This window comes from Typha latifolia, chromosome 8 (assembly GCF_019914945.1).
Source record: "Typha latifolia isolate L0001 chromosome 8, TyphaL0001v2, whole genome shotgun sequence".
NCBI lineage: Eukaryota > Viridiplantae > Streptophyta > Magnoliopsida > Poales > Typhaceae > Typha > Typha latifolia.
In genome coordinates this window covers 2218381-2246277 of record NC_133093.1, presented here as the reverse complement: position 1 = coordinate 2246277, position 27897 = coordinate 2218381, and the positions used below count along the sequence as shown (strand labels likewise).

Below are 27897 nucleotides of genomic sequence, written 5' to 3'. Positions count from 1 at the left end.
GAGTATATTGAATATTTTGTCATTCAAAATTTAATTGGTATTATTTTAAATATATTAAAAAATTTATCCAATTATATCTTTGTCTCTAATAAGTATTTCTAACATTCGATTAGTAGATTAATTAGATATAATGACAAATTAATAATTTTAGTTTGAATATAATGACAAAAGGGTAAGGTGAGTATAGCTACTATCAAATATTCAAATGCCAGTGGTATTAGAGGGTTATATTTGTAAATAATAATAGAGTCAACACGCAGGGTGTTATTTGTAATTCTAGTTTAATTTATAAACCCTGGTCGAGATGTCCGATTCAACCAAAACCCCAACGAAGAAATAAAAAGAACGTGGTGGCGGCCAAGGAGAAGGGAAGTGTTGAGGAGAGAAGAGAGCTTAGAGCAGCTGCTACCGCCGTTCAAAGGACGAGGGGAGTGAAACCCTAATAGAAACGAAGCATTAATGGGAATCTTCGAACCCTACCGCGCAATCGGCTACATCACTGCCGCCGCCCCCTTCTCTGTCCAAAGGCTCGGCACTGAGACCTTCGTCACCGTCAGCATCGGCAAGGCGTGGCAAATCTACGATGTAAGCCTCCTTGCCTCTTACCCTTGATTCTACATGCGTGCTTTTATTCAGAAAGCCTTGATTTTGGAGGTCGTCTGATGATATACGTGTTTGCTTGTGATTTATTTGTTCTGTTTCTAGTTGGGCAGTGATCTTTATGCTAGAAAGATGTCATATTTGGTACTTAAAAAAGAAAGCTGCGTCACATATAGTCGAAAATTTCTATTTTGATATGGCAGAGTTAAAAGAAAGCACTTTTATGTCCATGATTTATAATATACTGCATATTCTTTGCTTATATGTATGTTCTTGTTTTTCAAGATTTGCCATACTAGGGGGATCGTATTGACATCTGTATTCTTGTTCTTGTTTCACTGTCAATTGATAAAATATTATATATTATAAATTGTCATTGATAGGATTGCTTTCTTTGATTTCCTTTCAGTGGATAATTGCTCAATTATCTTCTTTTTTAATTAATAATTTACTAAAAGAAAACTTATTCTTAGAGCTCTGTAATGCTCATGCCACGCCAATGTACCATAATATGTTAGTATACAACTACAAGGTTGGTATTGCAAATTGTGCAAAACTGATTCGTTTGCTTTTTCTTTGAAAATTATTGATTTTTCTTCTTCCTTTGCAGTGTGCTAAACTTACCTTGGTTCTTGCTGGTAAGTCCTGATCTTCCTTTGAAATTATTTTCATCCTTTGTTTCCATTGGACCTTCATCCTTTCTTCTTGAGCAATGTTGATAATATTGGATATCTAAATTGTAATACTTTAGGAAAACTGAGAACGTTATCTGTTCTTCTTATTGGATGACTAGAGGATAATACTAATTAGTGTATTTCAGTTATATGCTAGTTAGTAACTTTAATAAAATTAATGGGGATATTTTAGTTTTTATTTCCATTTCCTGATTTTCTTTGGTATCTCTTCTCTATGCCTCGTAATTAACTGATTTAGTATACTTAAACCTGATTATATATCTTTTGCTGTCACCTTGCTATTATCTACTTACTTTTTTTTTTTCTATGTTGCTTAAAATGTACATCTAATATCTTTAAAGGACCTCAACTGCCGAAGAAGATCCGAGCTCTTGCGTCCTTCAAGGATTATACTTTTGCTGCATATGGAAGTGATGTTGGAGTGTTTAAACGTACTCAACAGGTTTGCTAGACCATCCTACTTTCCAAACTAGATTTATGTTGTATTGATGGAGATTTCCCATCCTCCATGTTACTTGCTATACAAATTCTAGTTTAGAACTATGCAGAAGTTCTACATGCAGACTGCAGAGTGCTTATGTGCTAAAGTTGTTGCTAGTTCAGTTATTGTAGAACTTTAGAAGGAGATCAATTTAAAAGGGAAAAGAGATGCAAAATTAAGGAACATGAGGAGATATTAGTAGAAAATGTAGTTATTCATTCTTCAGAATATTAGTGTAACCCTTTATTTTGCTTAAAATCTGCCATAATCATCACATTAAGAATGAACATATTGATATTAAGATGTCACTATATTATTTTCTGTTACTTGGACACTTGATATTTTACTTTGCACAATTAAGAAACACATCCAGCATTGAACCTTAAAACTTAAAAGGAATATTTTAATCATATTTCTGTGGATATTTCCTTTCATTTGTATTTTTTTTCAATTTTGAATGCTATTTTTTTTAGTTATTCTCCATTTATCTCTTAATATGATTAGTCAACTTTAAATTAGGTAGCCACATGGAGCAAACATGAAGAAAAAATCTATTTGTTATTCTTGTTTGGTGAACATGTCATAAGCTTGGACATCAAAGGTAATATGTTCCTATGGGCTTTCAAAGGAGTGGAGCCTAACCCTGAACCAGTTGGGCATATACAGTTAGACGACAATTTTTCTCCAAGCTGTATAATGCATCCAGATACTTATCTGAACAAGGTAGGTGCAGTTCTATTGACATCCAGAGTTCACTGATTATTCTTACACTTACACACTATTGCTTGGTAAGAATACTAACTGAAGGTTATGAAAAAATCAGGTAATTGTTGGTAGTAATGAAGGTCGATTGCAGTTGTGGAACATCAGCACTAAGAAAAAGCTTTATGAATTTAAAGGATGGAATTCGTCTGTACGTTGTTGTGTGGCCTCACCTGCATTGGATGTAGTTGCAATTGGTTGTTCTGATGGAACAATCCATGTTCATAATGTTCGCTATGATGAAGAATTAGTTACATTCACACATTCTGCTCGTGGTGATGTGACAGCCTTATCATTTAGAACAGGTATTACCTTCATCTGATGCATTCTCAGAAGGACAAATTCTTGGTATGTTGACCATGCACAGTTTTTTTCCTATCTGCACACTTTTTTTTTCAGTTTTGTCTAATTTTTTGTCTGTGATCTCGTATCTGGTTTCTTGCTAAATATACTGGATTTTCTATGTTCCTGCGCATTCTCTACTCCTAATATTTGGTAAGGGCCTGTTTGGGAGTAGAGCCAAAGTTTCCTATTGGGGAAAGAGAACATAAGATCCAGGTCACTCAATTAAAGAGTACTGCAGGAGAAGTTCTTATGGGAACTTTTTGTCCTATACTCCTATTAAAATTGGATACACAAAAGGAACAGTTACAAGAAAAAGGTACCAACAATGCCCTAGACCACCTTCTGTTTTCTTCTCATTCTCTTGTCTCATCTTTTACCAGCCTCCTCCATGAGGCCTCAACCAACTTTGTGATGTGGGCACCATCTTCAATTTGACCAAAATAGAGTTACTCGAGTCCAATTTTGGTCTAATTGTTGTTTTTTAATTCAAATAATCAATTGAATTAGTCAATTGACAGATATGGTAGCCTATATGCGGGGGATGTCCGTATTGAGTTATTACCTAAATTGGGTTAGTCAATTTAGGTAAGGTTTAATCAATTAGGATCCTATTAGGAAATGAATTCCTAATAGAATCTCAATTGATAGTTATGGTAAACTCATATGTGGGGAGTGTCCACATTGATTTATTACCTAAATTGGATCAATCAATTTAGGTAAGATGATCAATTAGAGTCCTATTAGGAAATAAGTTTCTATTAGAATCAGCTAGAATTAAAATGGTTAACCTATTTAAGGGTTATTGCATGAGAAACAAAGACAAGTTGGAATAAGATTTATTTGAGATCTCTCACTTTCTCCACTGTGGTCTTCTTCTTCTTCTTCTCTCTCTCTCTTTCTTTCTCTCCCTTTCTCCTACTCTGTCTTAAGATCCTTCTCTAATCTCTTCTACTTCCTCTCTAAACCTCTCTTCTTCTTCAACCTCTACTTTTTCGTTGGTTATTGCTGCTGTCCAAAAGACTCCAGTAGTGAAAGAGAATCTTTGAGTGCTCGGACGTGAAGAGGAGGACTTGATTTTCATAGTAAAAGCAATACTATTCCATTTATTGGTAAACCTAAACTATAAAGTCTTTCCTTACACCATATTTTAGGCCTTTCTACTATCAACGTACCTATTTGAAAGTTGAGGAAGCTACTGCCTTATCTGAGTGGTTTTCTCTCCTTCCATCTAGTAGTGATCCTTTTAATTAATTAACTTTTTATCAATTATTGCTTACTATATTTTACTTTAGTTACTTGTTTGGATTGATTGTTCTCCAAAACATTGCATTCATACTAGATTTGCATCACTTTGTCACCATCTCCCTTGTTGTCTCCTGGCACCAACCTCCTGCACGAGGCCCCATAAAACACCAAAACCTCCAAATACACGTGTAAACTGCGTGGGTAAATCCCCCCCACATGGTGCATCACATAATCTGTCAGTAATAGGATTCCACAAGGCACATAGCAGCACAAGTTCATACTATAAATAAATTCAACCATAAGAGTCCGGATACAAGTTCCACAGGCCAAAACAAGCCTTTAAGATACATATCCAAAATACAACGTCAATCATAACGCCCTCACAGGGGCTTAATACAACTAATATACATACTGAAATAAAAAGGTAGCTATTTCTCGCTACCCGCACCTGCATCTGCTAGCTCTGAAATGATGCCACAAAGAGGTGGTGAGCACATAGCCCAGCGAGTAGGATCCATACAATCTATCACAATGAAATCGCAGGTGCATATCCAATGCATGCCTATAATTGCTAGCAATAACTATACGCTTGTTTAAATGACCTACCATGAGTTATTAAATCAATGCAATAAATAAGGACTACATGTAACTATCCTAGAACATGCCAATTTCTAAACGTATTAGGATAAGCCCACACAGACATCATGCTTGAGACAATCTTTTATTCATACAAATCTCAATTATAGTGTGTACATGTTATGCATAGCAATAAAAGAGTAGTTCAGTCATCTTATGCTCATCAAGGCATTAATCATGTTTTATCATAGCTCACCGAGCTATTCACTACACATGGTAGATACTCTCAAGAAAATTATCCATCACATAACCATCCATCATCTCATATATCGAGGGGGGATATATGCATATCTAGTGGTAATGCCACCTACACATGTATGGTGACACTAGATGTGACCGGTTGTCTGTGGCCATCAGACTAAGAACCTCGGTCGTAAGCCCATATCTCACTTTCTCTAAATCATCACCGTCCTTAGCGGGAGAATCGGGAGCCCTCGGCTCATCAACGGATGCCCTAACCCTGCGTCGTCGGGTACCGCTAGAGATATATCTCCGCCTCACAATCATGTTCTTCTATCATCATAATCTAGTTCTGATTGTGCAGTATAATTACTTGAATGCCACATAGGCTCTCGACCTTAGGTGTGGGCCGCTAATAATAGTCATATATGATACACTCTACGTTTAACTCCGGGCTGAGTAAGTAGGGGTACTGCCTAGTCAGAACCTGACCATTAATGATAGGTGGAAGTGGTGCGGTGTCCATGAGTGTATAAGTAATGTCATAGTCATCATGATCGTTACATTCTATATTCACAACAGATATTTATGCAAGAATTTATTGTACAGGATACATGTAGAGCCACCGTTACATTAATGCATATGCTAACATTGTCATAATATCATGATGAGTAAATTATCAATAACTGCACATGTCAAGATATATCATGGTACACTAAATGTATGTATTAATACTGACATTTCCTATAGTGTCATGGAAGGTATAATAACTGTAACTACATTATTCTAGACTTGTATAAACTCTACTCGCCTAGGGGGTCTCCACAGTACATTAAATCTCGTCAGCTAGCCGGCTCCTTTGGAATCTCAAAATTCTCTTCACGCAGTATCAATTCTATTAATTCACGCAAGTAAGGCTATACGTAAGATTAACGAATTAATAGAATAAATTTCCTTATTAGAGAATTTATGTTTAGGAATATACATGAGTCAAGAGTCTCCTAGGGTGAGTTTTATGTTATCCTAAAATTTACATGATAATAAATTATCATTATGGGGTAGTTAGGCTAATTAATCAAGTGGAAGTAGATAAACAGGGTTATAAGGTCCAAATGGCCCCCAAATGGCCCCCAAATGGGCTAGGCTGGGGGTATTGGGTTGGCCCCAAGCCCAACTCAGTAGGTAGGGAGGAAATAGCTCGTGGGCTGCAGTCCAAACTGCAACCCATGGGCTCCATGGGCTGCGGTTCAGACCGCAGCCCATAGGCCTTGCAGGTTCATGGGCTGTGGTCTGAACCGTATCCCGTTTAGCCTTATGGGCTGCAGTTCAGACCACATCCCACAAGTCTTATGGGCTGCGGTCTAAGCCGCAGCCCAGCAACGGTATGGGTGGGGGTTAAACAACCCCCCACCCTCGCATGCTCTTCGTTTAACCCCCGCCCTCGCATGCTCTTCCATTCTAAGGGAAGGAGACAAAGGGAGGGGAGAGAAGGGCCCGGTGTTGTCGTTAGCCCACGCCGCTAGCAGCCCGCCCTTGACGTCGGCGATTGGCAGCCCGCGGCCCTCACCCAGGGTGGGTAGCTTGTCGGAGGGAAGGGGAGGAAATGGTTGGGGGGGGGGGGAGGGGAGGGGGGCGCGGTGACTATTGCAATCGACGGCGCCGGCGGCGTAGCCACGCGGTCGTAAGGGGTGAGTACCGGGAAGAAAGAGAATCAACGACAATAACAAAAGAAAAGGTTTACCAGGGGGGGTCGCGCGGTAGACTCGTTGGCTCCGGCATTGGCAACCTGAGAGAGAGAAGAGGGAGAGAGAGTTGGTGAGGTGGAGAAGAAATGGTGCGGTGGGGGAGGGGGAGATGGGGATTAATGGAGGTGGGGAAGGTGGCGTGCACGGCAAGGGAAGAGGAAGAAGAAGAAAGGAGAAGGACGGGAGGGTGGCGGGCGTGCGTCAGGGTTTTTTTTTTTTTAATTTAAATTTTCGGGTGTTACACCCCAACCACCTTAATTTCTCTCATTTCTCTCTTCCTTCTCATATCTGTTCCTGTCAATGCTTTCCTCAGCATGCCATTGACCAAATCAATGACTCTCTCTCTCTCTCCCTTCCTTGTCTTTGCATGCCACCACCTTGGTCCAAAGATGCCCTCAATTCATCAGTTGCCTCTTTCTCTTATTTCCAACTGCTGCCCCCTTCCTTATGACCTCGGCCCCCTTCCCTTCTATTACTTTTTATTGGCAATGGAAAAGAGGGAAGATAATAGTAGTAATGATGGGACAGCTACTCTGTGATTTGGGGACAGGTTTGCATATGAAATTCAGAAAAAAATAGCCTATCAAATACTGGATCATTTCCCTCAAGGAACTGCCTTTTTCTATATTAAATTTGTCCCATAAGTTGCTTTTGAAATAGCTCAGATATGAAATATTTCTTTCCCTGTTGAAATTCCTTAGTAAAGCTTAATTCCTGTGTGCATTCCCATGGGATACTTCTGTGCCCAAACATACCCTAACAGTCTTAGGAGGGAATATTTTTCTGACCGATGCCCTCTATCATGTAAAAGCAGTTCAAAGTTTAGAGTGACTCTTCTGTTATATGTGAAAATTTTCAGCTTTCTGACTGTTTGTTGTGGGGAATCACATTTGCTTTCCTTTTTTACTCTGCATAAGTGCTTATACCATATAGTAGTAGTCAACTAATGACTGAATCTGGTGCAATCACTATTTGTTATAAAATCCTTATCTTGCTAAAAGAGTTTTACTGGTAAACAAGGACCTTGTCTTTTTGTGAGGCAGCTCAAAAGTGTACTTCTAGGAGCTTCATAAGGATGTGATAATTGATGACCAGTATAGTTGAAACTTTTCCTCCTATCAGAGGAATGTTGTACAATAGAGGTTTCTTTCTCTTTTCTAAAGGTAGGCCAAGAGCACCAAAAGGTTGGATCCACTCTCTGATACAGAAAAATATAAATTAAAAAAATTCATATTCGTCTCCTTCAGCTTTCCTTCAGAATCATCTCTGTTTCTTCTTCTGTACTTCAGTCTCTTCTAAAAAATTGATTAATATTATGATTAAAGAAGTCCTAACTCCTAACGATAGTATAGTGGGCAATATTTTTCTACTGTTTTGAATAAATATCAATTTAATTCTTTTATATTAATCAAAATCTAATATTATGGAGGTCTTTAAAGGAGAATTACCTTTATTCCTTTCCAGCCAGATATAACAGTAAACATAACAAGTAACTCTGATGCCTTTTGTTTTCCCTCTCGGTCATATAATCGTTCCACTCTTTTTGGACAAGAAAATTGCTGCATGATACTTTTCAGCTTTGAACTCTAATAGGAAATGTTTTCCAGTATGACTTTTTGCCATATAAATTCAAGAAAAAGGTGATTCACATTCTCAGATTTGTGTATACAGTTATACACAATACACAATGACCTTCTGATTCCAGTCTTGAAGGTTTTCTTGTTAATATTCTATTGTGAATACTAACCCAGAAATTATCTTGATCTTTTGGATAGCTGGGAGCCTTGGACTTATGGTTGACAAACTTGTTGCTCCTCCATCTTTGATAAACCTGTATTAAGATATAACTGCTGCAAGTTTATCTTGATAAGTATTAAGGCAATCTTCTAGCTTTCGATTTTCAAAACATTTAAAGATAAGTTAAAATTTAGGGCAAGTTGGTTTAGCCCAATTTCAACTAACTCTTTATACTTCAAATTTGAGTGCTTGGCCCTCTTTGGAATACACCAAGTTGCAATTATTAGATTTTACATCTAAAATTAATAGTGCAAATTCTGGCATCAATGTGGTTCATTGGTGCACCAATATTTTCCATAAGTAAGCTTCTAGATGACCAGAACCCTGTCATTCTCAAATCAGATTGTGTTTCTGTGGAGCTAACTAAGTCTTTTTACATCCACGTTAACGACTAAAGTTGAAATTGGGCCAAATCATACGAGTTTACACTAAATTTTATCATGAAACCAAATTGTTTTTTATAATTTTGCTACTTGATAGGATTTCATTTTTCTTGTTTTAGCTCTTACCAAAAATATCTCATAATCTATTGATGATCATGCTTTAATTCTGTATGTTCTTTTGCTATACCAGATGGACAGCCACTTCTAGCTTCTGGGGGTTCCTCAGGTGTTATTAGCATATGGAATCTTGAGAAGAGAAGGCTTCAATCTGTCATTAGAGAAGCTCATGATGGTCCAATAATATCACTACATTTTTTTGCCAATGAACCTGTGCTTATGAGCTCTGCAGCAGATAATTCAATAAAAGTAAGAACTAGCTTTATAGTGTTTGATAATCAATTATGTTTTGTTAATGATGCTAGTTTGAGGTTTAGTTTGTAGGCTTGTATCATCTTGTAATAACCAACTGAAGGTTGGCTTGTTATTTGGTAATTTGATTGGTTGCATTCTCTCATTTACTGGGAATCATATATGTTAGAAATAGCTGTATGGCTGTTTCTTCACTCCCCCCCAAAGGGCATTCAACAGTTTTCATTCGTCTCTTTGCATTATTATAGTAACATTAGTCTTGTCTTTTCTTCCCCAGCTTTGAGAAAGGTACTGATGTTTCTCTAGGAGGATGTGATCCTCTGATGTTCCCATTCCTGCTTGTAGTTAGGCCAGTAATGTGCTTGAAACCATAAATGCTTCTGTACAAGATAGTTAGCATTTGAATTTTTTCCGCATAATTATGATTCAAAAGTATTTCACTAATTTTCTTAGAACCATAAATCATGAACTTACAATGTTAGCATCAAATTGGAACCCCCTTACAATTGTTCTCACAGCCTGTTGTTTTTTTCCTTGAAATTTTTGTTGTACTTTAGATGTAGCATGAGATGTTCAAATGTTTTATTTGCTTGACTTTTGTTACTGGTTGATTTACATCTTCATTTCATCTTATCAATTAAAATAAAGTCAATGTCTATTAAGTGTATCTATGTTCTATACTAAATGGCATTTTATATTCTCCATTTAATTTTAAATAGGCATTTCTTTCTTACCTTCATAAAGCATTCTGTTTATTTCAGAATTTTTGGCACTAAGCTGTCTTTAGGTTAGTAGCATCTTGTGTTCAGTTTTATTTGATTTAGCACATGGATTTTATGTTATTGTTACATAATCTGTTGTCCTTTTCTTCTAGATGTGGATTTTTGATAATATTGATGGAGAGGCTCGTCTTTTACGTTTCCGAAGTGGCCACAGTGCTCCTCCTCTATGTGTGAGGTGAAGTAAATAATTCCACTCACTCTCTTCTTGCACATGATTTTAGTTAACATAAATTGATTTACCTTTCAAAGATAGTGGTCAATTAAGAATATGCTGCACTGTTGTGGTCCTTGTGGTGCAATTTGAGCCAAACTGGTGCTGACAAATTACTATACTTTCTCCTTGGCCTCTCATAACATTAATGATACTGGACTTTAATGAGTGATTTGGTGACTCCTCATTTCCGTCTTCACAGTTTTCGAATCAGTAGGCCATTTTGCAAACTTATTTGCACATTTATTGCTGTATGTAACTTTGTAATTGATGGACAAGAAGGGCCTAGAGCAAGAGGCATGTGGTCTCAAAGATTCTATGTATTGTTGAGATAACTATGGTCTGAGACTGTAAAACCAGGACGTCTGCTATGAAGCAATGAAAGATTGTTCGTTCTTTCTTTACTTCAGAGTTCTTGATGCAGATGGTTTTCATCATGGTTCCTTGTTTCGGCCGATGCCGGGCCGAAACCAATCTATTGATTGGTTTCGGTCGGGTATTGGTTGGATCGGCCGATACCCGATTCGTATCGGGTTGGGATCGACCGATACGGCCCATCCCGCCTGACACGAACATGAGTAAGAGAGAAAGAAAGGGGAAAGAGAGAGAAAGAGAGGGAGCAAGAGAGGGGGAAGAGAGAGAGGGAAAGAGAGAGAAAGAGATGGAGCAAGAGAGAGGGAAAGAGAGGGAAAAAAAGAAAGAGAGGGAGAAAGAGAGAGTTTGTGGGTTGCAGCAATAAGAAGGAGAGGAAGAAGAGGGGGGGTGGGGGGGGGGGGGGAAGAGGAGAGAGACGTGGAGAAAATATAAAAATTAAAAAAATATGTTAAAGAGGGAAAGAGGTGGTAGTGGGTGAGGGAGAGAGTTAGTAGGAGAGAGAGAGAGAGAGTTAGTGGGAGAGAGAGTTAATTAGGGAGAGAGTTTGATAAGAGAGAGTTAGAGAGAGATAGAGTTTGATAAGAGAGAGTTAGTGAGAGAGAGTTAGTGAGAGAGAGTTTGATAAGAGAGAGTTAGTGAGAGAGAGTTTGATAAGAGAGAGTTAGTGAGAGAGAGTTTGATAAGAGAGAGTTAGTGAGATAGAGTTTGATAAGGGAGGGAATTAGTGGGAGAGTAAGAATTGTTTTTAATTTATGTGGGAGAGAGAGAGTGAGCAGTAAAAAGGGGGAGAAATAGAAATTGAGAAAATAATATTTAGTTTTTAGTTTTTAGACTTTATATATAAATAATTTATATTTATATCTTATTAAATTAACTTTTTTTCTGTATTTTAAAAATTATTTTAAAATACAGGTCGATACCGTCGATACGATTGATACGTATCGTTTTTTCAGACAGCCTATTCCGATCCCGATTCCGATACTTGGAACCTTGGTTTTCATACTTTTTGTTATCAGCAAGTTTGCCTATTTGGATTTGACTAGTTGAGCATCCTGAAATTCTTGTTATATTTTAGATGGGAAATGTCAGGGTTGCTTGATTGTTATTATGTTGACAGTAATGTTACCAACAATTGGCTCTAGTTGTTGTTATCTTATCATAAAGTTATTAATTATTAAATTTATGTTCTAATAGATTCTACGGTAATGGGAGATACATCTTGTCTGCTGGTCAAGACCGTGCATTTCGTCTTTTCTCTATCATCCAGGTACATCACTGTTATTGTCCCTTATACTTTTCTTCTTTTATGCCGAGCTATGTATGATTGTATATGTAACTAAACAAGATATTCCTGCGAGCTGTTTATTTATTGAATATCGTATTGAAAATTCTGGCCTTATGGACTACTTGTCAGTACACTCCACCTCTGAGAGTTATCAACACTTCTGTTGTAGTGACATATAATGGATTCAAGTTAATTTTTAAGGGACTGAAATGTTAAAGATGCAGTCAGAGAGCACATTGATATTTAGTTTTCTGAAAAAGCTGTCTGGAGAATCTATTCATATGTTTCAGCTTTTTGAAAGCCCCTGTGTGATACATTTTGCATTGTTGAAATTAGAAGATGCTGATTAGCAAGAGGACTGGAATATATGTTATACATCCTACATAAGTATGATGTATAAAATATGCTAGAGAATGGAGATATAATAAGATGCTAATTCTTTTGAAAAGAGTAAATGCATTTTTCATTGAGTTAGTTGATCTAAAATGGGTATAAAATCATTTGTCTTCTTTCATGGCTTGACAGCCGAAATATTACTTAGGTCAAAAAGTCCAAAAGATGATTGAATTCTCTTGAGAAAATGGTTTTAGTACATGCCAGTTTACCTTTCTCTCTAACGAGTGTGTTAAATCCTAGAAAGAAGTTTGCCCATAAATTGCTTAACGTCGTGAATGTTGAGCAGGATAAACAAAGTAGAGAGCTATCTCAGCGGCATGTGACTAAAAGAGCTAAGAAACTTAGAGCAAAGGTAATTAAATACTCTATATTGCCTACTTATATGCATGCTGACTAAAAGAGAACTTCCACTCATCTGTATTTGTTCTGTCTACTGCTGTGCAGGAAGAAGAGATCAAGCTAAAGCCTGTCATTGCATTTGATTGTGGTAAAGATTTTATCTTGATTAACGTTTTTCATTGTAATAAATATCAGTGCACATATCCAGACTTCTAAGATGAGTCAATGACCACTCCTATCTACTTTTTCTGGATCCTAGCTAGAAGTGCTGGTCTTTTCCATTTGTGCACCTCTAGGAAATTAATCTAGTATGTGATCATGTAGGATTTTTTTTCTCTCTCATTATCCACCTATTAGGTTTGTGACTGTTGGCACTTTACAATGCCAATCAGGTGCCGGCCAGTGAATATAATGTAGTATAATTGTGCTCCCACTCTAGTAAGATGTTATTATCATGCGGCAACACTGTTGTTTCTCCAGCCCTAGTGACTCGAAGTATATTCCATATGTCATTGCAGGAAAATAAATGATTGAGAAATGTAAATGACTAAATGCATTAGGCTAAATAATTTCTCACTTATTGTAACTAGCCAAGTTGTTGCCATCTTTTGGTTGACCTTATAGATGCTTATATCCTTTTCTTGTTTGTTAAAGATGCACATATCCTTTACTCAAACATACAATGTTCTGAAAATCGATTTTGGCAGCCAGCTGCCATTGTGGGTCGCCTAGGTGCTAAAAGGCGCTAGGCGGGCTGGACGGCCCGATAAAGCGGGCAGTGCTTTGGCTCGCCAGCTATCGAAGCGGGTTGGAAGCGAGTCGGATGCGGATTTAGTAACTAACCACTAGTCCACTATATTAAAAAAAAACCCAAATCCTATTGTTGCTCTCTTTTAATCGATCCTCTCTCATGCGGTGGCTAGCAGAGGCAGCAAGTGACAGCATCAAGCGAAGGCATCAAGCAGCAAGTAAAGGTGTCAAGCGGACGACAGTAGCAACCAGATGAGGATTTTGTTGAAGTTGTGGATTGCCTCTCTCCTTTTCCTCCTCATCGTTTTCTTCTTCTTTTTTTTTTTCTTTTTGTCTTCTCTCTGCTTTAACTAGTGAGAAAGAGACCACGTGCTCTCATGTTGATATTGGAAATCACTAACTATTAATGCATTCAATATTATTTTAGATCGTGGTAATTTATTATTAAGATGTTAATGAAATATGTTTACATATTTGTGAATTATAAATTTGTATATTATTTTTATTGTTGTGAATTGCACTATTAAAATTTTATAAATGGCATATTAGTGTATACATATATATATATATATATGCAATTTTTTTTATATTAAAAATGTTGGACCGCCTTGGCGTCTACCTTCCGCCTAGGCGCTAGGCGGTGGGGTGACCGCTCATAACCTGCGGCCACTTTTCAATACACCGCACACATAGCAAGAGGGCACTATTATTTTTTTATTTTAAGTTTCTCACATTGTCAAAGTAGACATACTGGTCAAATACTGTGCTAGATATTTTGCAAAAAAGCAGGACCACAACTTATTAAAATTATTTCATCATCCTGAAAAATTTGACATTGCTAGATGGTTTTTTAGTTACTGAATTGCTATATTATGCTGCAGTAGTTACCTAAAAATAATGTTTTCCTTTTTTTCCTCTACATAGGTATCTTTGATACTGCTAATCATTTATCTAGAGAATTATTCAAAATCCCATCTATTAACTGCTAGAAGTCCTTAAATTGCACTTAGATCTTCACCTTTCTAAAAGAAGAAAGAAAAGAAAAGGTTAACGAAAAGAACTATCCAGTCAATTTGAGTAAATGATGTCGACATTTGTGAATTGAAATATTAGGGTTCCCCTTAGTTCTTCATGAAGTCGATGGAAAATGGGAGAACATGAGATGCTCTAGCATAAAAGGTATGGTTATCTCATATGATGACTTGGAGCTGGACATGTAAGTGACATAAGAGGATCATTATCAGAGTATCAGGTATCACTAGCAGTAGGGCTAGTCGAGGGGCAAAATGGATTTATCAAGGTTTTAAAAGATTGTAGATGGTAGAGGAGTAGACAAGTGATCATGTGGCACCTAGGCACTATGCAATAGCTTAGGCGGGAGCCTAGAATTTGAGACAGTTAAAATATAAACAAATAACAAAAATAATAGTTAAAGAAGAATTTAAAATTAATACATACAATCTAATCAACGTACTAGTGCATTCTTATTAAGATTTAAGAATTATAGTAAGATATTTGTATCCACTAATTCGTCACATGTACAATAATTTTGAATTCAAAGTCAATCTACACATTAAAATATGATTTGATATGCTAAGGTGGTGATGTAGATGGGGCCTAAGCAAGGCCTAGTTATATTACAAGGCAGGAGCCTAGGCATTAAGGTAGAAGTTTTCTAAAACAATGAAAATTATATGTATGTAGTGGGTTTGATCTGCTCTTAGGGAGCCTCCTTTTGATTGAAAAATCCTTATAGATGGTCTTGTTGAAGGTTTTGATTATAAAGCTGAAGCTGACATTATTGTGCTAACCAGTTCTACACCTAGTAAGAAAAAATACTAGGCACTGACATGATTCGGATCTCATGAAAGTATGGAACAAACTTATTGATTGTGCTAGTTGCTAAATTCAAGGCTTACATCAGTTGATGAGTCAATAAGGTTGGTAAGTATTCAACGTAGGAACTAACATTCCTTGTAAAAATGTAATATAGACCAACGATGGCCGTGCCACTAGTGGCACCCCCTTACGTGCCAGTGACACGCATTTATAATATTTTTAATAAAATTTTTGTGATATTTAGAGATGTTTTTATATTTTTGAGTCTTCAGTGTGTTAATCTTTGGTTTTTGGTTTATATATATATATATATATTGCAACCTACATTATAGTACTTTATCTTTAAATTATTTTTGTAAATGACTTATTTTATTAAAGATAAAGTAATAGTTAAATATAAACATTATTCAACATATAATATGATTGATATTCGTAAAAACTAATATTAATGATTGAACACTCTATAATATAATTCACACATAATAACATTCAATATATAATATTAATTAATAATAGTTTAATAATTAAAACTAATATTTAGTTGAACGTAGAATGACAAGGAGGATCAAAAACTTCATTTGCCAACACAAGAATAACATGAGAATGTTGCATTAAATACTGTTGATATTCTTCAAAATTTATGAACTGATAGTATTGCTTGTTGTAATGTCTCTCATAGTCTTCATACAAATAATAATTTTATAATTCTCCTATAATATGATATGAATATTGAACATGCACGGAAATAATCGGCATAGGAGGATCAAAAACTTCATTTGTCGATACGAGAATAACATAAGAATATTATATTAAATACTGTCGATATTCTTTAAAACTTATTAACTAATAGTATTGCTTATTGTAATGTCTCTCATAGTCTTCATACAAATAATAATTTTATAATTCTCCTATGATATGATATGAATATTAAACATGCATGGAAACGACTGGCATAGGCACATCTACACCATAAGCATATACATATTGTAGATATGGAGTTTAATAATAGTGTTGCGGCTATGGTAGGTGATTGATATGATGGTAATGATAATAAACTCATATTATCCTGTGGGTGCATCTCTCTTAATGCTTAGCTATCTATAGACTGAGTCTCGTTATCATCACCATTACTGTCACTGTCACTATCATTATTATCTCTAGTCTCATCATCATCAATTTTATCTAAGTCTTCTAAATGATCAATTGATCAGTTGATTTGATAATTATTGATGAAAATAGAAAAAATTAAAAAAAGGCTTCACATAGCACAATAATCGATGCATAGCCATGCCGGATTGGCATGGCTCGGCATAGACGTGTGCTACTGGCACACCCTGTGCCAAGTGCCGGTCGGTATAGAGCATGCCGAGCACACCCCCATGCCAAGTGCCGGTCGGCACGACCATCCATGATACAGACTAAGTGTAATAGTCATTGACTTGGTCTATCAATGTGGTTAGTCAAAAGTTTGAGTAGGTGAAAGATGTAGATATCAGTCAAGATTCACCAAATGTTTTCTACTCTAAAAATTGTAGCCATATCATGTAATAGTTACACAAGATTCAACAGATTCTTCAACTTGTTTTGACAATTTATATGCTATTTTACTTCTTCAATCTCTGATATGCAGTAGATGTGTAATGTACTATCTCCTTTTTACCGCCTCTGTTTTTAATGTATATTATTATTAAATACAGAGTTGTGAATAAATTTTTTACTGACATGACATAAATTCAGTCAAATGATGTAATCTACTGCATTACAGCTGAAATACGGGAGCGTGATTGGGCCAATGTGGTTACATGTCATATGGATACTTCACAGGCATATGTATGGCGACTTCAGAACTTTGTTCTTGGTGAGCATATTCTGACTCCATCTGCAGAGAGCAAAACACCGGTGAAGGTATATACACCTTATGATTCTAAACTTCTGCTTTTGTATTTCAAAGTTCAAGTTTCATTACTTTTGAGTATGTCTCAATTGTGGTGGCCATTGATTTAAATTTTGAATATTTCTCAGTCAGCATTTATTCATAGCTCTGTGATATTATGATTTCAGTAGTTTAACGATTTTAATACAATTATATTTTATGTTGCATGACAGACGTGTGCAATAAGTGCGTGTGGTAATTTTGCTGTCTTGGGCACTGAGGGCGGTTGGATTGAAAGATTTAACCTCCAATCAGGAATCAGCCGAGGCACTTACACTGATACTTCTGTGGAAAGTCAATGTGCACATGGTGGAGAAGTGATTGGAGTTTCTTGTGATGCTACCAACAGCATCATGATAAGTGCAGGATACCATGGTGATATCAAGGTCTGGTTTATGATTGTCAAGTGTTTTATATCCAATTTTTATGACAACATCCTGCTCTTTACTTCTTTTACATGAGTAGCTTGAATTATCCCAGATTTTCTTGTTTAATGAATTTATAGTGTAGTATCAAATTGTTCTCATTTTGTGCTTTAAAAGTGTCAGACAGTGCACATAGTTTTCAGCGCAATGATTAGTTGATATCTGTTGTAGGTGTGGGATTTCAAAAGTCGTGAACTGAAATCTAAATGGGATGTAGGACATTCCATTATTAAGTTTGTATATCACAGAGCAAATGGTAAGACCCATCCTTTAATACTTGTTGTTTCAAAGGAGCTGTTGAATTAAAAGGTCATTATTTTATTTCAGGTCTTCTGGCAACTGTAGCAGATGACATGGTTCTTCGTCTGTTCGATGTTGTGGCTCTACGGATGGTTCGTAAGTTTGAGGGTCATACGGACCGGATTACTGATTTGTGTTTTAGTGAGGATGGAAAGTGGCTATTTTCTTCTAGTATGGATGGAACTCTTAGAATTTGGGATGTCATATTGGCCAGACAAATTGATGCAATACGCGTTGATGTGTCTATCACAGCAGTATCTCTATCTCCTTCTATGGATGTTTTGGCAACTACTCATGTTGATCAAAATGGCGTCTATCTTTGGTGAGCTTGGTTTTATTTCCTTGATTAGTACATCAGTTCTCTTGTCGCATTCTTATTTTTTGTTGGACATTATCTCTTTTAGGAAAAATAAAAGCTTAAAGTCTCATTGACTAGCAGTAGTATACTACTGTGCAATGATACATTGAGCTGTTTGCACAATTGGATTATGAACAATTATATAGTGTTTGGCCCTTGGAGTTTGTTCTAAAAGGTAAATGCTAATTAAAGGATGCCTGAAATTCTGATTAGCTTTGTGAGCATATTCATGTTGTATATGTATGTCAATGGAATCAGGATCATAGTTATGAAATTACATGCTTTGTGATGTTGTTCATATTGTGGAAGTACTGTATGGAATTAGGAGCGGAGTTGCAAACTCTGTAGGATAGATTGTTGATCTGCATTTCTGTTTTTGCTATTTCCTGCTCAAAGAACAGTTCTTTCTGTGGCTAGCCAGTTCTAAATTTAGTGGAACCATCTATGTGTTGTAATCTCACTATCTTGTTTTTGAATATTCATCAGGGTTAATCAGGCTATGTTCTCAGGGTCATCCAATATAGAAAATTATGCAAGTGGTGGACATGTTCGAAATGTTGAAATGCCATCCATCTCTTCAAAAGAAGGATCCCTTGAGGAATCAACCCAACCTTTGGTGGATCAGCACCAAATAAAAAATTCTCCTCTTGTGCATCCTGATCACCAAATACCTAATCTAATTACGCTTTCCTTGCTTCCAAGGAGCCAGTGGCAAAGTTTGACAAATTTAGACATTATAAAGGTTAGCTTTGTTGTTCAAGTTAATGTGTAATTATTTGACATTATGATGTTTCAATATAATTATTTTTAAAAAATGAATCGGACCTAGTGATGGATTATGTAGTCTACTTGCTGCCTTGATATGCTATTTTGGATATATTTATTTAGTTTATTTTGCAATTATTTGTAACTCCCAGGTTCGTAATAAGCCAGTCGAACCGCCAAAGAAGCCAGAAAAGGCACCTTTTTTCTTGCCCTCAACTCCATCTCTATCCGGAGAAATATTATTTCAGCCTAATGCTGATGTTGTAAGCAAAGACAAAGATGACGAAACTATTGAAGTGAAGCATCATAATGGAAAGTTTGATGTAACCTCACGATTTCTTCTGCTTCTACAGTCCTGTGGAGACAAAAGGAACTGTAAGCATGTTTTCTAGCTTGTTTGCAAATATAATAATGAGTATGCATACGAGAATCACATGCAACAAGTTTTAGGGTTATCTTCTTCCATCACTTGAGTAATTTCAAATCCATAATCATTTATGCTTTTCATTATTGACTTTTTTCTAGTTTCATCTACTGTGCTTGTTGGTTAGATTTCATCTCCTTCACTAGAACGCACTTTATTTCTGGGCTATTTGCTACTGATTGCACCTACTGAACATCATAGTACATAGAAACCCTTCTTCTTGACTTTGTTTCTATTATATGAAGAATGTTGGAACTCATATAAAAATTACTTTGAGGAACAGGAGATGGGCCAGAGGCCAAAGTTCCGCAGTGGAAGATATTAATTCTACAATTTCTTTTCTATTAATTTACAGGATCTTTGATTATATGTCTACCTCTCCACCATATATGTTTGTATAATGTATTGATTTTTTTCTGCCACATTTGGGTTTGTGCACAGGTCATTAATTTGGTGATTATGTTTGCATGACAGTTTCATAGAAAAAAATCTGCCTCCATCATTAATGAGGAAGAACACCTTAGTAAAGCATTTGGACTTCTAATATTGAATGGCATGCTATTCTGTTGCGATTAAGATTTTTTTCCCCTCTTTGCTTTGTCATTTATTTTAAATTCTTTTTGATATGCTTGTTAACTCTTAAGGATTCAAACTATTGAATTGCAGTTTCAGCATTCACGGACTACATTAAAAATTTGTCTCCCTCAACTCTGGATATAGAACTACGCATGCTACAGATAATTGATGATGATGATCTAGAGGAAGTAAAGCAGAGGCCAGAATTGCATTCTATTGAATTACTGTTGGATTACTTTATTCATGAACTTTCTCTCAGGAATAACTTTGAGTTCATTCAAGCCGTTATAAAGCTGTTCCTTAAGGTATGTTATTTGGATGACACTCTTATTTCTTTCAGTTACTCTCAACTCTCAGAAGTAAAGGTAGGGTGAATAGAATTTCAATTAGCAGTTATCATGTGAGATCCTATGAAATGATCTTATAGAGTAACGTGAAGTTGTCAGCATAAAGATTTGATACATACTGGTATGTTGGTCACATCACATCTAGAGGAAAGCACATCCTTTTCATTACTCCAAATCTGGTGTGGCCATTTTCTCCTGCTCACTATGCATATAAGGAAGTATGGAATTGTTTGATCTCTATAATGTATTACAACTCCTAATCCATGAGGTTTGCAGCCATTCCTTTAAAAAGACATTTCAACACTCATAGCTTGAAAACCTTTTCAATATAGGGTGTGATTTGGAAAAATAGGTAAAATATTGGGTGTGATTTGTAAAAATCCCTAAAAATTATAATTTTTATTTAAGGAAATCAAACCTACTTGTACGGGATATTATTATTGATCTTGAAATAAAGAAGAGCTAATAAAGTTTTCTCCAATTTCCTCGCATGCAATGTGAAATCCTTCGGAGTGAATCCGGGTTATCTCTTATCTTGTTCTTACTCTTCGTTGTTCTTTTGACGTTCGACAATGTAACATCGTACTGCAAGTATTGTAGCATCGCATTGTTACGAACAATATCTGGGCTAATCCGTTCACAGGAAACATCTGAGAATTTTATGGGAGGTCCTTGCGAATCGTAGATCTAATGACTTTGTAATGGAGCGATTCTGAGATCGGGGTAAAAAGATGTGAAGGAAATAGTGGAGAAGGGTCGAAACAGGACAAAAACTAGTAAACCGACGTTATGGCAGTCGTCGGAGGGCGGTGGAGGTCGGCCATATGAGTGGATAACTTGTGGAGATAGAAGGTGGCTAGGGTTTGGAGGTAGAATTAGAGTTTCTAAATTAAATCTGCTCTCAAGAAAATAAATGGCTACGATTAAAATGGTAAAAGAGAGATAGAGAGTGGCTAAACCAATATTAATTTCATGAAAGCATATGGACAATGACTACTCTTATTTATAGGAGTAGAGACACAATGGGCCGAGCTCTATTCACTCTACTAGGCTTACATATGCAGATTAACTGCTTTAATTCAATTTTAAAAGCAATAAGCAGAAACAACCAACTAGATTCAGTTTGACTCAACTTAACTGACTCGACCCTTGTGGTCGAATCATAACACGTATCACCAAGCACTATAGCATCATATCGTCAGGTGTAGATCTCAAGATACGAAGAACCTACGAAATGCTCAATGCATGGATTTTGAAACAGATATTAAGGAATTATTCAGAAAATGATAATTCTTACACACTGGTAATTATTTTGACTTCTTTAGTAACTCCTAGGATCTTTTTGGGTCTGCCCTAAAGATAGCTTCTTAAGTTCTTTAACAATAACCTGCTGAATTAAATCATGCAACAGATTCTGTACAATATTTGGCCATATCTCTCCTGTAGGTTTGTCTAGAATGGGTGGTAATGCAACCCTAAATGGCTCTGATATCAGTGATGATGTAGGACAACCTAGGAGTCGGACCTATTGTGTATGAATCAAATGCACACAAATAAACATGCAATGAAACTGTGATATGTAGAGGGAATAACCTGACGGTCCTACGCTATATGAGATGCAAATTATAAGATGTAGAGATAGAAGGAAAACAAAATTCAGCAATAAAAAAATAAAGATAGTATTAGAGTAACTAATAATATTCTAAATAATATTTGAACCTTTTTAGGGCCTTAAAATAGGTTTTAGGAGCTAATTGAAGTCTTTTAGCACTAGATATTAGAGTAACACACAGTTTCTCATGGAAAGTGGTAGATCTACTTGAAAGTTGTAGTTCTACTTGAATCATACACCAATTAGATTCTAATTTGATGATTTTCTATAATTGTTTCATTTTTCTTTTTCAAATTGAGGAAAAAAATTAGGAAAAAAAAATCAAAATTTCCCTTTGCTTTTTGAAATTTGAAATGTAATTTATATTGATCAAGTTTCAAAAACAGTGGTATCAAAAAATGATGAAAGAGACCCTAACTTGTTCTTTTTGAAGTAAAATATGCTCAATAAATTAGTGCCATGTGTTAGCACGGGACATGAGGGAGTTGTGCAATACTCACCAGTCCCCATGTAATGGTGCTAGTAATGCATTAGCATGATACATATCAAGCCATGCTGATCGATGGCAATTCATGGCAGTGTTTTGACTATTTTCTGTTACTTCAAATTGTTGTTGGATCTTGAGATACTCTTGAAAGAAGTTGGAGAACTAACCTTATTTTCAAGTGATACGGGAGAATAACATTCCATGCTAGTATCTACTCTTCTTTAATTATATATCTAGGAGATGTTACATGAAAAGGTGGTTGTGTCAATAAGTAGGTTAATAAGTTTTGATGATCCCAAACAATTTGATGTGATTGAGATAATGAAGTATTCTATTTTGTCTCTATTCCTAACTCTCTCCTCAATCTCTTCCTCTCTCACGTTCTTTCTCCTTAGGCTGTTGCCCCTCCCTCTCTCTTTCATCCGTCAATCCCTCTAGTCTTGTAGGGTCGACCAACTCCTCCCTCTTCTCTTCTTAGCGACTAATGTCATCCTCCATGCCATCTCCATCTACACCACAAACTGCCACCATCTCTTCCATGCAACCACCATGCTCCTTTGCCACTGGCCACCAACACCCTACTGTAGGCCCTATCTTCCATGCCACCAACTTCGCCACTGACTACCACCCTCAACCACACCACCACCACCACCACGCCCTCATTATCCATTTCTAGAGCCTAGTCACCTTTGCTGCACCAATTCCATCACCAAATAGCATTAGCCTTCTCCACGGATTATCTCCAACCCCACAATCCCAGATCAGATCCCGATTAGACCTAGATGGAGTGCCAATTTGAATAGGATTTGAATACCAAAAATGTAGATCGGAACCTTACGAAGCCAATCCGTCTAGTTTCATTTTTTTCCTGGTGTCGTACGAATGTTTGGCAAATATTCTCCCAGGACTACATAGGTCAACAACCATTTCTGCAAATAACCTAGATCTACCCTCCGAGACCAGGTTCATATCACAATCTAACTTCATTATTAAGTTTACTTACCAGGAAACGCAAATCATAGAGGGAACTGATGAGGATCAGGTGATCAACAATTTCGTGGGTTTGCACACAAAAGGCCAAGTGACTTTATTGTAAAAGTCGCAAATTATTAATTGATTATAGAAAAGATGGAAGATGAATTAGCAAAGTGAAACATAGGCCAAGTAAATATGAGATATTAATCAGAAAGGTGAGTTCAAGGCCATCAAGTTCTCTATAAGGATTTAGGATGTCCATTGGAGAAATAACCTATTATAGCAAATAAGGATTCAAATGTTGGTGGCACCTACTTCTATTTTCCTGCCACCCTTGGCTGATATAAGGACAGCTGGATCATTGCCACCCGATCCAAAACTGGTTTCCAGTGGCACATATCACAATAGATTCCTGTACCAGGACCTATTTCTTGTGCCAAATTCCTGTGCAGAAGACATATCAGGCTGCATGGATTGTGCTGCCTGGTACTTTTATCCTTGGTAACAAAATTATCCTCTTTAGGGCCTCACTCTGGAGTGATAGCAAGGCTTCTTGCACCCAAGAGCCAAGGAACAACCTCTATACAATAGGATAAGGACTACATTCTGGCTTCTCCGGACCTTGCTCTTGCAGATCACTTGTGCTCTTGAATGCCTTATAACAGAAAAGAATGAAGCTAACGTTTGAAGAAGCTCATGCAAAAAAAAAAAAAAAAAAACATCAGATTGATGTAGTTAACTTTTTTTTCGGGTTGGTGAATGCAAATTAATCTATTTCCCCTTCCATGGCAGGAAGTTCTTCTCTTCACAACTGATTCCCCAACTTAGGTTTAACAACTTAAAGAATATAGGTGCTGTTCATCATTGATATGAACTTCATATATATTTTAAAGCATGATTTGGATGAGCAAGTATCTTATATGCCTGTTAGCTTCCTAGTTTAGAAGAATTGCTGTAATATGATGACTTCTCTCATATGGAGAGTCTTCACTCTCCATGGATCAAAGAGTTTCAAATTTCTAGGATATACCTTGCAGGTAAAGGGTATCACTTTGTATGATAATAACAACTAGTACTTGGTGTAGCATGTGAGTTACAAACCCTGTCCAACCATAGGGGTAAGGCTACATACATCTGGATTGATCGGAGCCGGCGGTGTTAGGATGCCCTCTTTTAGTATCACCTTGCAGAAGGAATTATTTTGTACAGAAAACTTGGGATGAAGAATCTCTGTGAACCTGTTGTTGTCAATTGGCATGACGAAAGAAAGTAATTACCTGCTGAACATGTTTAGGCACCCATCAGGACCTTTGAAAAATTGGGTATCTCCGCACTATCGCTTCTAAGTTATAAAAACATCTCTTTTGGTTCCTGATTATTTTTTGTAGCGCTTTTTTTTTCTTTCATCTTTATCTGTCTTTTTCTGGGTGAGTGGTTAGGTGCAAGGGTTGGGTTGGAGTGGTGGGAAGAAGAGGAATTGGTATAAGACTTGACTGTATGATGATAATGCATTCTTTATTCTGCTTGTCTTTTCTAATGGTATTGGAAATTTGGAACTGCGTGATAAAAATGCATCATTCTTCTGGATTTTCCAATCATATACAGAGAAGATTTTATGGTTGCTTGCTAATTGACATCATGTTACTGTCTTGGAACAGATACATGGTGAGACAGTGCGGCGCCATTCTATTTTACAGGAGAAGGCGACACAACTTCTAGAAGTTCAAAGCTTGGTTTGGCAGCAGATAGATAAAATGTTTCAAAGTGCAAGATGCATGGTTACATTTCTAAGCAATTCACAGTTTTAGTAACAGGTGCCTTTCATATGTAGAGTTTCTTATGCACCACAATTATTTAATGTTGAGAATTATTTGCTTTTTAAAACACTTTAAAATGATTACCTCGGATGTTATTTTGATAAATGAGAGTTCCATCTAGTTTTGATATTATGCCTGATGGGGTTGCTACAGAGAACAGATCAAGTCTCACTGGTTCCACATTCATGTTTAAGTTTGTTTAATGCAAGAGTTGCTAGTAGGAAGTAGGGATTCTTGGGCAGACGTACATTTGATTGTCTATGGATAACTAGCCAACTATATGTAGTTATTTATATTGATCCTTTTCCTCCATTTACTTGATAAGTATTCTTTCTTAAATCAAGTTTGATCATCTTTCCTTTTCTTTTCTTTTGACATTTTTTTTGGTCTTCCCTCGAGAAATTTTCTAGCCCAATAAAATTGTTTCTCTGCATTGCTGCATTATATGGTCTATTTTGAACTTATCCAAGCCATCTAAATTAATCTTCATACAACTTATCCTCTATATTTGCTACCCCTAACTTATGTAAAAACATTCTTCTAGTTTATCTTCTCTAGTGCACTGCTTAATTATCTCTGGATCCTCATCTTGGCTACACAGATTTTTGCATGTCGCATCTTAATTGTCTAACATGTTGATCCATTAAATATGACTACATTATAACCTATAATTATTATCTATGCAATAATGTTGGTGAATTCTGAATGAGAGGTGAGCATCTTTAATCATTGGTTTATCATGAAAAAATTTAGTTGATGGCTCTGATCACCTAAATTTACACAAGATAAATTCAGCAAGTATTCTCCACATTTCATTTTATATTCCCTTATAGCAGTTTATTAAAACACAACATGCTTAGTGTTTACATAAAATCTTTTAGGAATGGAGAGACTGTCTTCAAGCAAAGCTTCCAGAAAACAGACCAGGTGGCTACAGCCTTCTTTTTTGGCATACTTTTAATTAGGTGTACATGTAAATCATGTTTTTTATACTTCATGAAGCTGAAGTTGATGGATGACTTTGACTTGTGCAGACATCAGTTCTATAAGATAATTATTTGATATGAAGATAATGATGCTAATTAATTTTCTTTTCTCTTTCCTATTAATAATTTATTTGATAATGAAGATAAGATATTTTTAACACAACAATACAAGATTTAGCAACAAATAGTTCCCCCAGAAAAGAATTAGCTGAAAATTAGCCTGCCCAAGGAAAGGGTGGCATACCAAGGCATACCATTTATTTATTGAATAAGAAACGTAGTAAGGAACATAAAGGGAAGCTTCTTAATACTCGATCTGTGCGTCTGCACAAGTTTATAATACATATGATAGTTGTTTCTTCTATATATTAACAGTTACTTTAAATGTATCAGCCCAAGGCAGTATGAAGAATGATTGCAACACTTGAAAGCCTTTCCAAAGGCAGCTGAGGGAGAAAAGAACACATAATAAACTCAATAGTGGGACTAATGGGTTTGGTTGTATCAGCTTAAGTTTCCATAACATGAATTGGAGTTTCTTTATGAAGCTTGAGGGTTTTAACATCCCGAGCTAATGAAAGTTTCAGGAGTATTGGTTGAAACTCGCTATAGGATTTTCAGTGTAGAATTGACAACACAAGCTACCTTTTAATATCGTTGTCTTTTACTTGAACATTCCTACTCGTTTAAGTGAATTTGAAGATAGTTTATGTATTGGTCTATGAAATAGTTACGTATTGAAGTTCCAGATTTGTTGTTTAATCTGTATAATGTGTGGATATTGATGATTTTTCTCATAGGGAACTCTCTTAAATATTTCATTTAAAAAATTATTTCTTTTGTGTTCATTTCCTTTTCATAAAGTGGAATCTTGCTGAACCATTAAGTCAACTCGGGAATGGTAACTCCTTTTCATACTACTGTTGTGGTTGTTCTAGGATCTGATATTGCATTTAAAAATTTATTTCTTCTGTTCTTTTCACAAAGGGGAATCTTGCTGAACCAATGACAATGCAGAAATACTAACTCCATGTTGTACTACTGTTGCTTCTTGTTCTAGGGCTTCTCTTTATCTCCTGAAAAGCCATGCAGGAATTTGGGCTTAAATACATTTGCTGAAAGCTTTGACGGTCGATTGAAATGCCAACAGTTCTTAATAGACTTTTGCATGTGATGGTATGAGCTAAGAGTAGAGTGCAGTGAAGTTGAAGGCTATTCAAGTTTTTGAGGTGAATTTGATAGTAATCTCCAAGTGACTTGGAAAAGATCATCAATGGGGAGAGCTATTTTGCAGTCCTTTGAAATCATCATTAAAAATGTGAAGTTGAGTAGCTGGTGATGAAATATTGTGCAGCATCGGCGATTAGTTGCTGCCACCCGTTTTTTTTTAGTGGGGACGGTACCCCAGTTAGGATTTTACTAAATTAACATAAACAAGTAGAGGTGAGCAGCAAGCATAAGGGAAAATTGCTGCTTGCATGATTTTGTCCTCTTTTCTGAAGATTAAAGCTAGTGCATTGAGACAAAAAGTTCAAAGCAGTTCAAGTATATATAATTATGTATAGTTATGCTCGTCAAGTACTACTATGTATGCTCTTTCTTTTGCAATTTGTGGTGGACCATTTGATTGCAAATTTATTGACTAAAAGACCTGAAGATCTCTCTTTTTTTCAAAAA

The 27897-nt window shown here is 36.2% G+C and overlaps 1 protein-coding gene across 3 annotated transcripts; it reads left to right on the top strand.

Annotated features, from left to right (window-relative positions):
- The first annotated feature begins 297 nt into the window (after positions 1–297).
- On the top strand, positions 298–27897 carry LOC140794209 (U3 small nucleolar RNA-associated protein 21 homolog). 3 transcript variants are annotated; one of them, XR_012110084.1, is made up of 20 exons: positions 298–585; positions 1211–1238; positions 1637–1737; positions 2296–2499; positions 2600–2843; positions 9060–9235; positions 10113–10195; positions 11801–11873; positions 12574–12639; positions 12732–12774; positions 16981–17120; positions 17322–17534; positions 17745–17829; positions 17901–18195; positions 18718–18973; positions 19149–19371; positions 20087–20301; positions 25076–25231; positions 26116–26161; positions 27281–27420. XR_012110084.1 is itself a non-coding variant. In XM_073146128.1 (19 exons), exons 1-18 carry the CDS (start codon positions 460–462, stop codon positions 25223–25225), a joined length of 2721 nt encoding a protein of 906 aa, XP_073002229.1. In that variant the 5' UTR covers positions 298–459; the 3' UTR covers positions 25226–25231; positions 27281–27897. The 3 variants fall into 3 exon arrangements, 1 of the variants encoding a protein (XP_073002229.1); XR_012110085.1 differs by lacking the exon at positions 27281–27420 and adding an exon at positions 26614–26982; XM_073146128.1 differs by lacking the exon at positions 26116–26161 and having other exon boundaries at positions 27281–27897.

Excerpts from the sequence above, each read along its gene's own strand:
- LOC140794209 (XM_073146128.1), top strand. The coding sequence starts at position 460 with ATGGGAATCTTCGAACCCTACCGCGCAATCGGCTACATCACTGCCGCC. Across the intron at positions 12,640-12,731 it reads CTAAGAAACTTAGAGCAAAG|GAAGAAGAGATCAAGCTAAA; the intron begins GTAATTAAATAC and ends ACTGCTGTGCAG. Across the intron at positions 18,196-18,717 it reads CAAAATGGCGTCTATCTTTG|GGTTAATCAGGCTATGTTCT; the intron begins GTGAGCTTGGTT and ends AATATTCATCAG.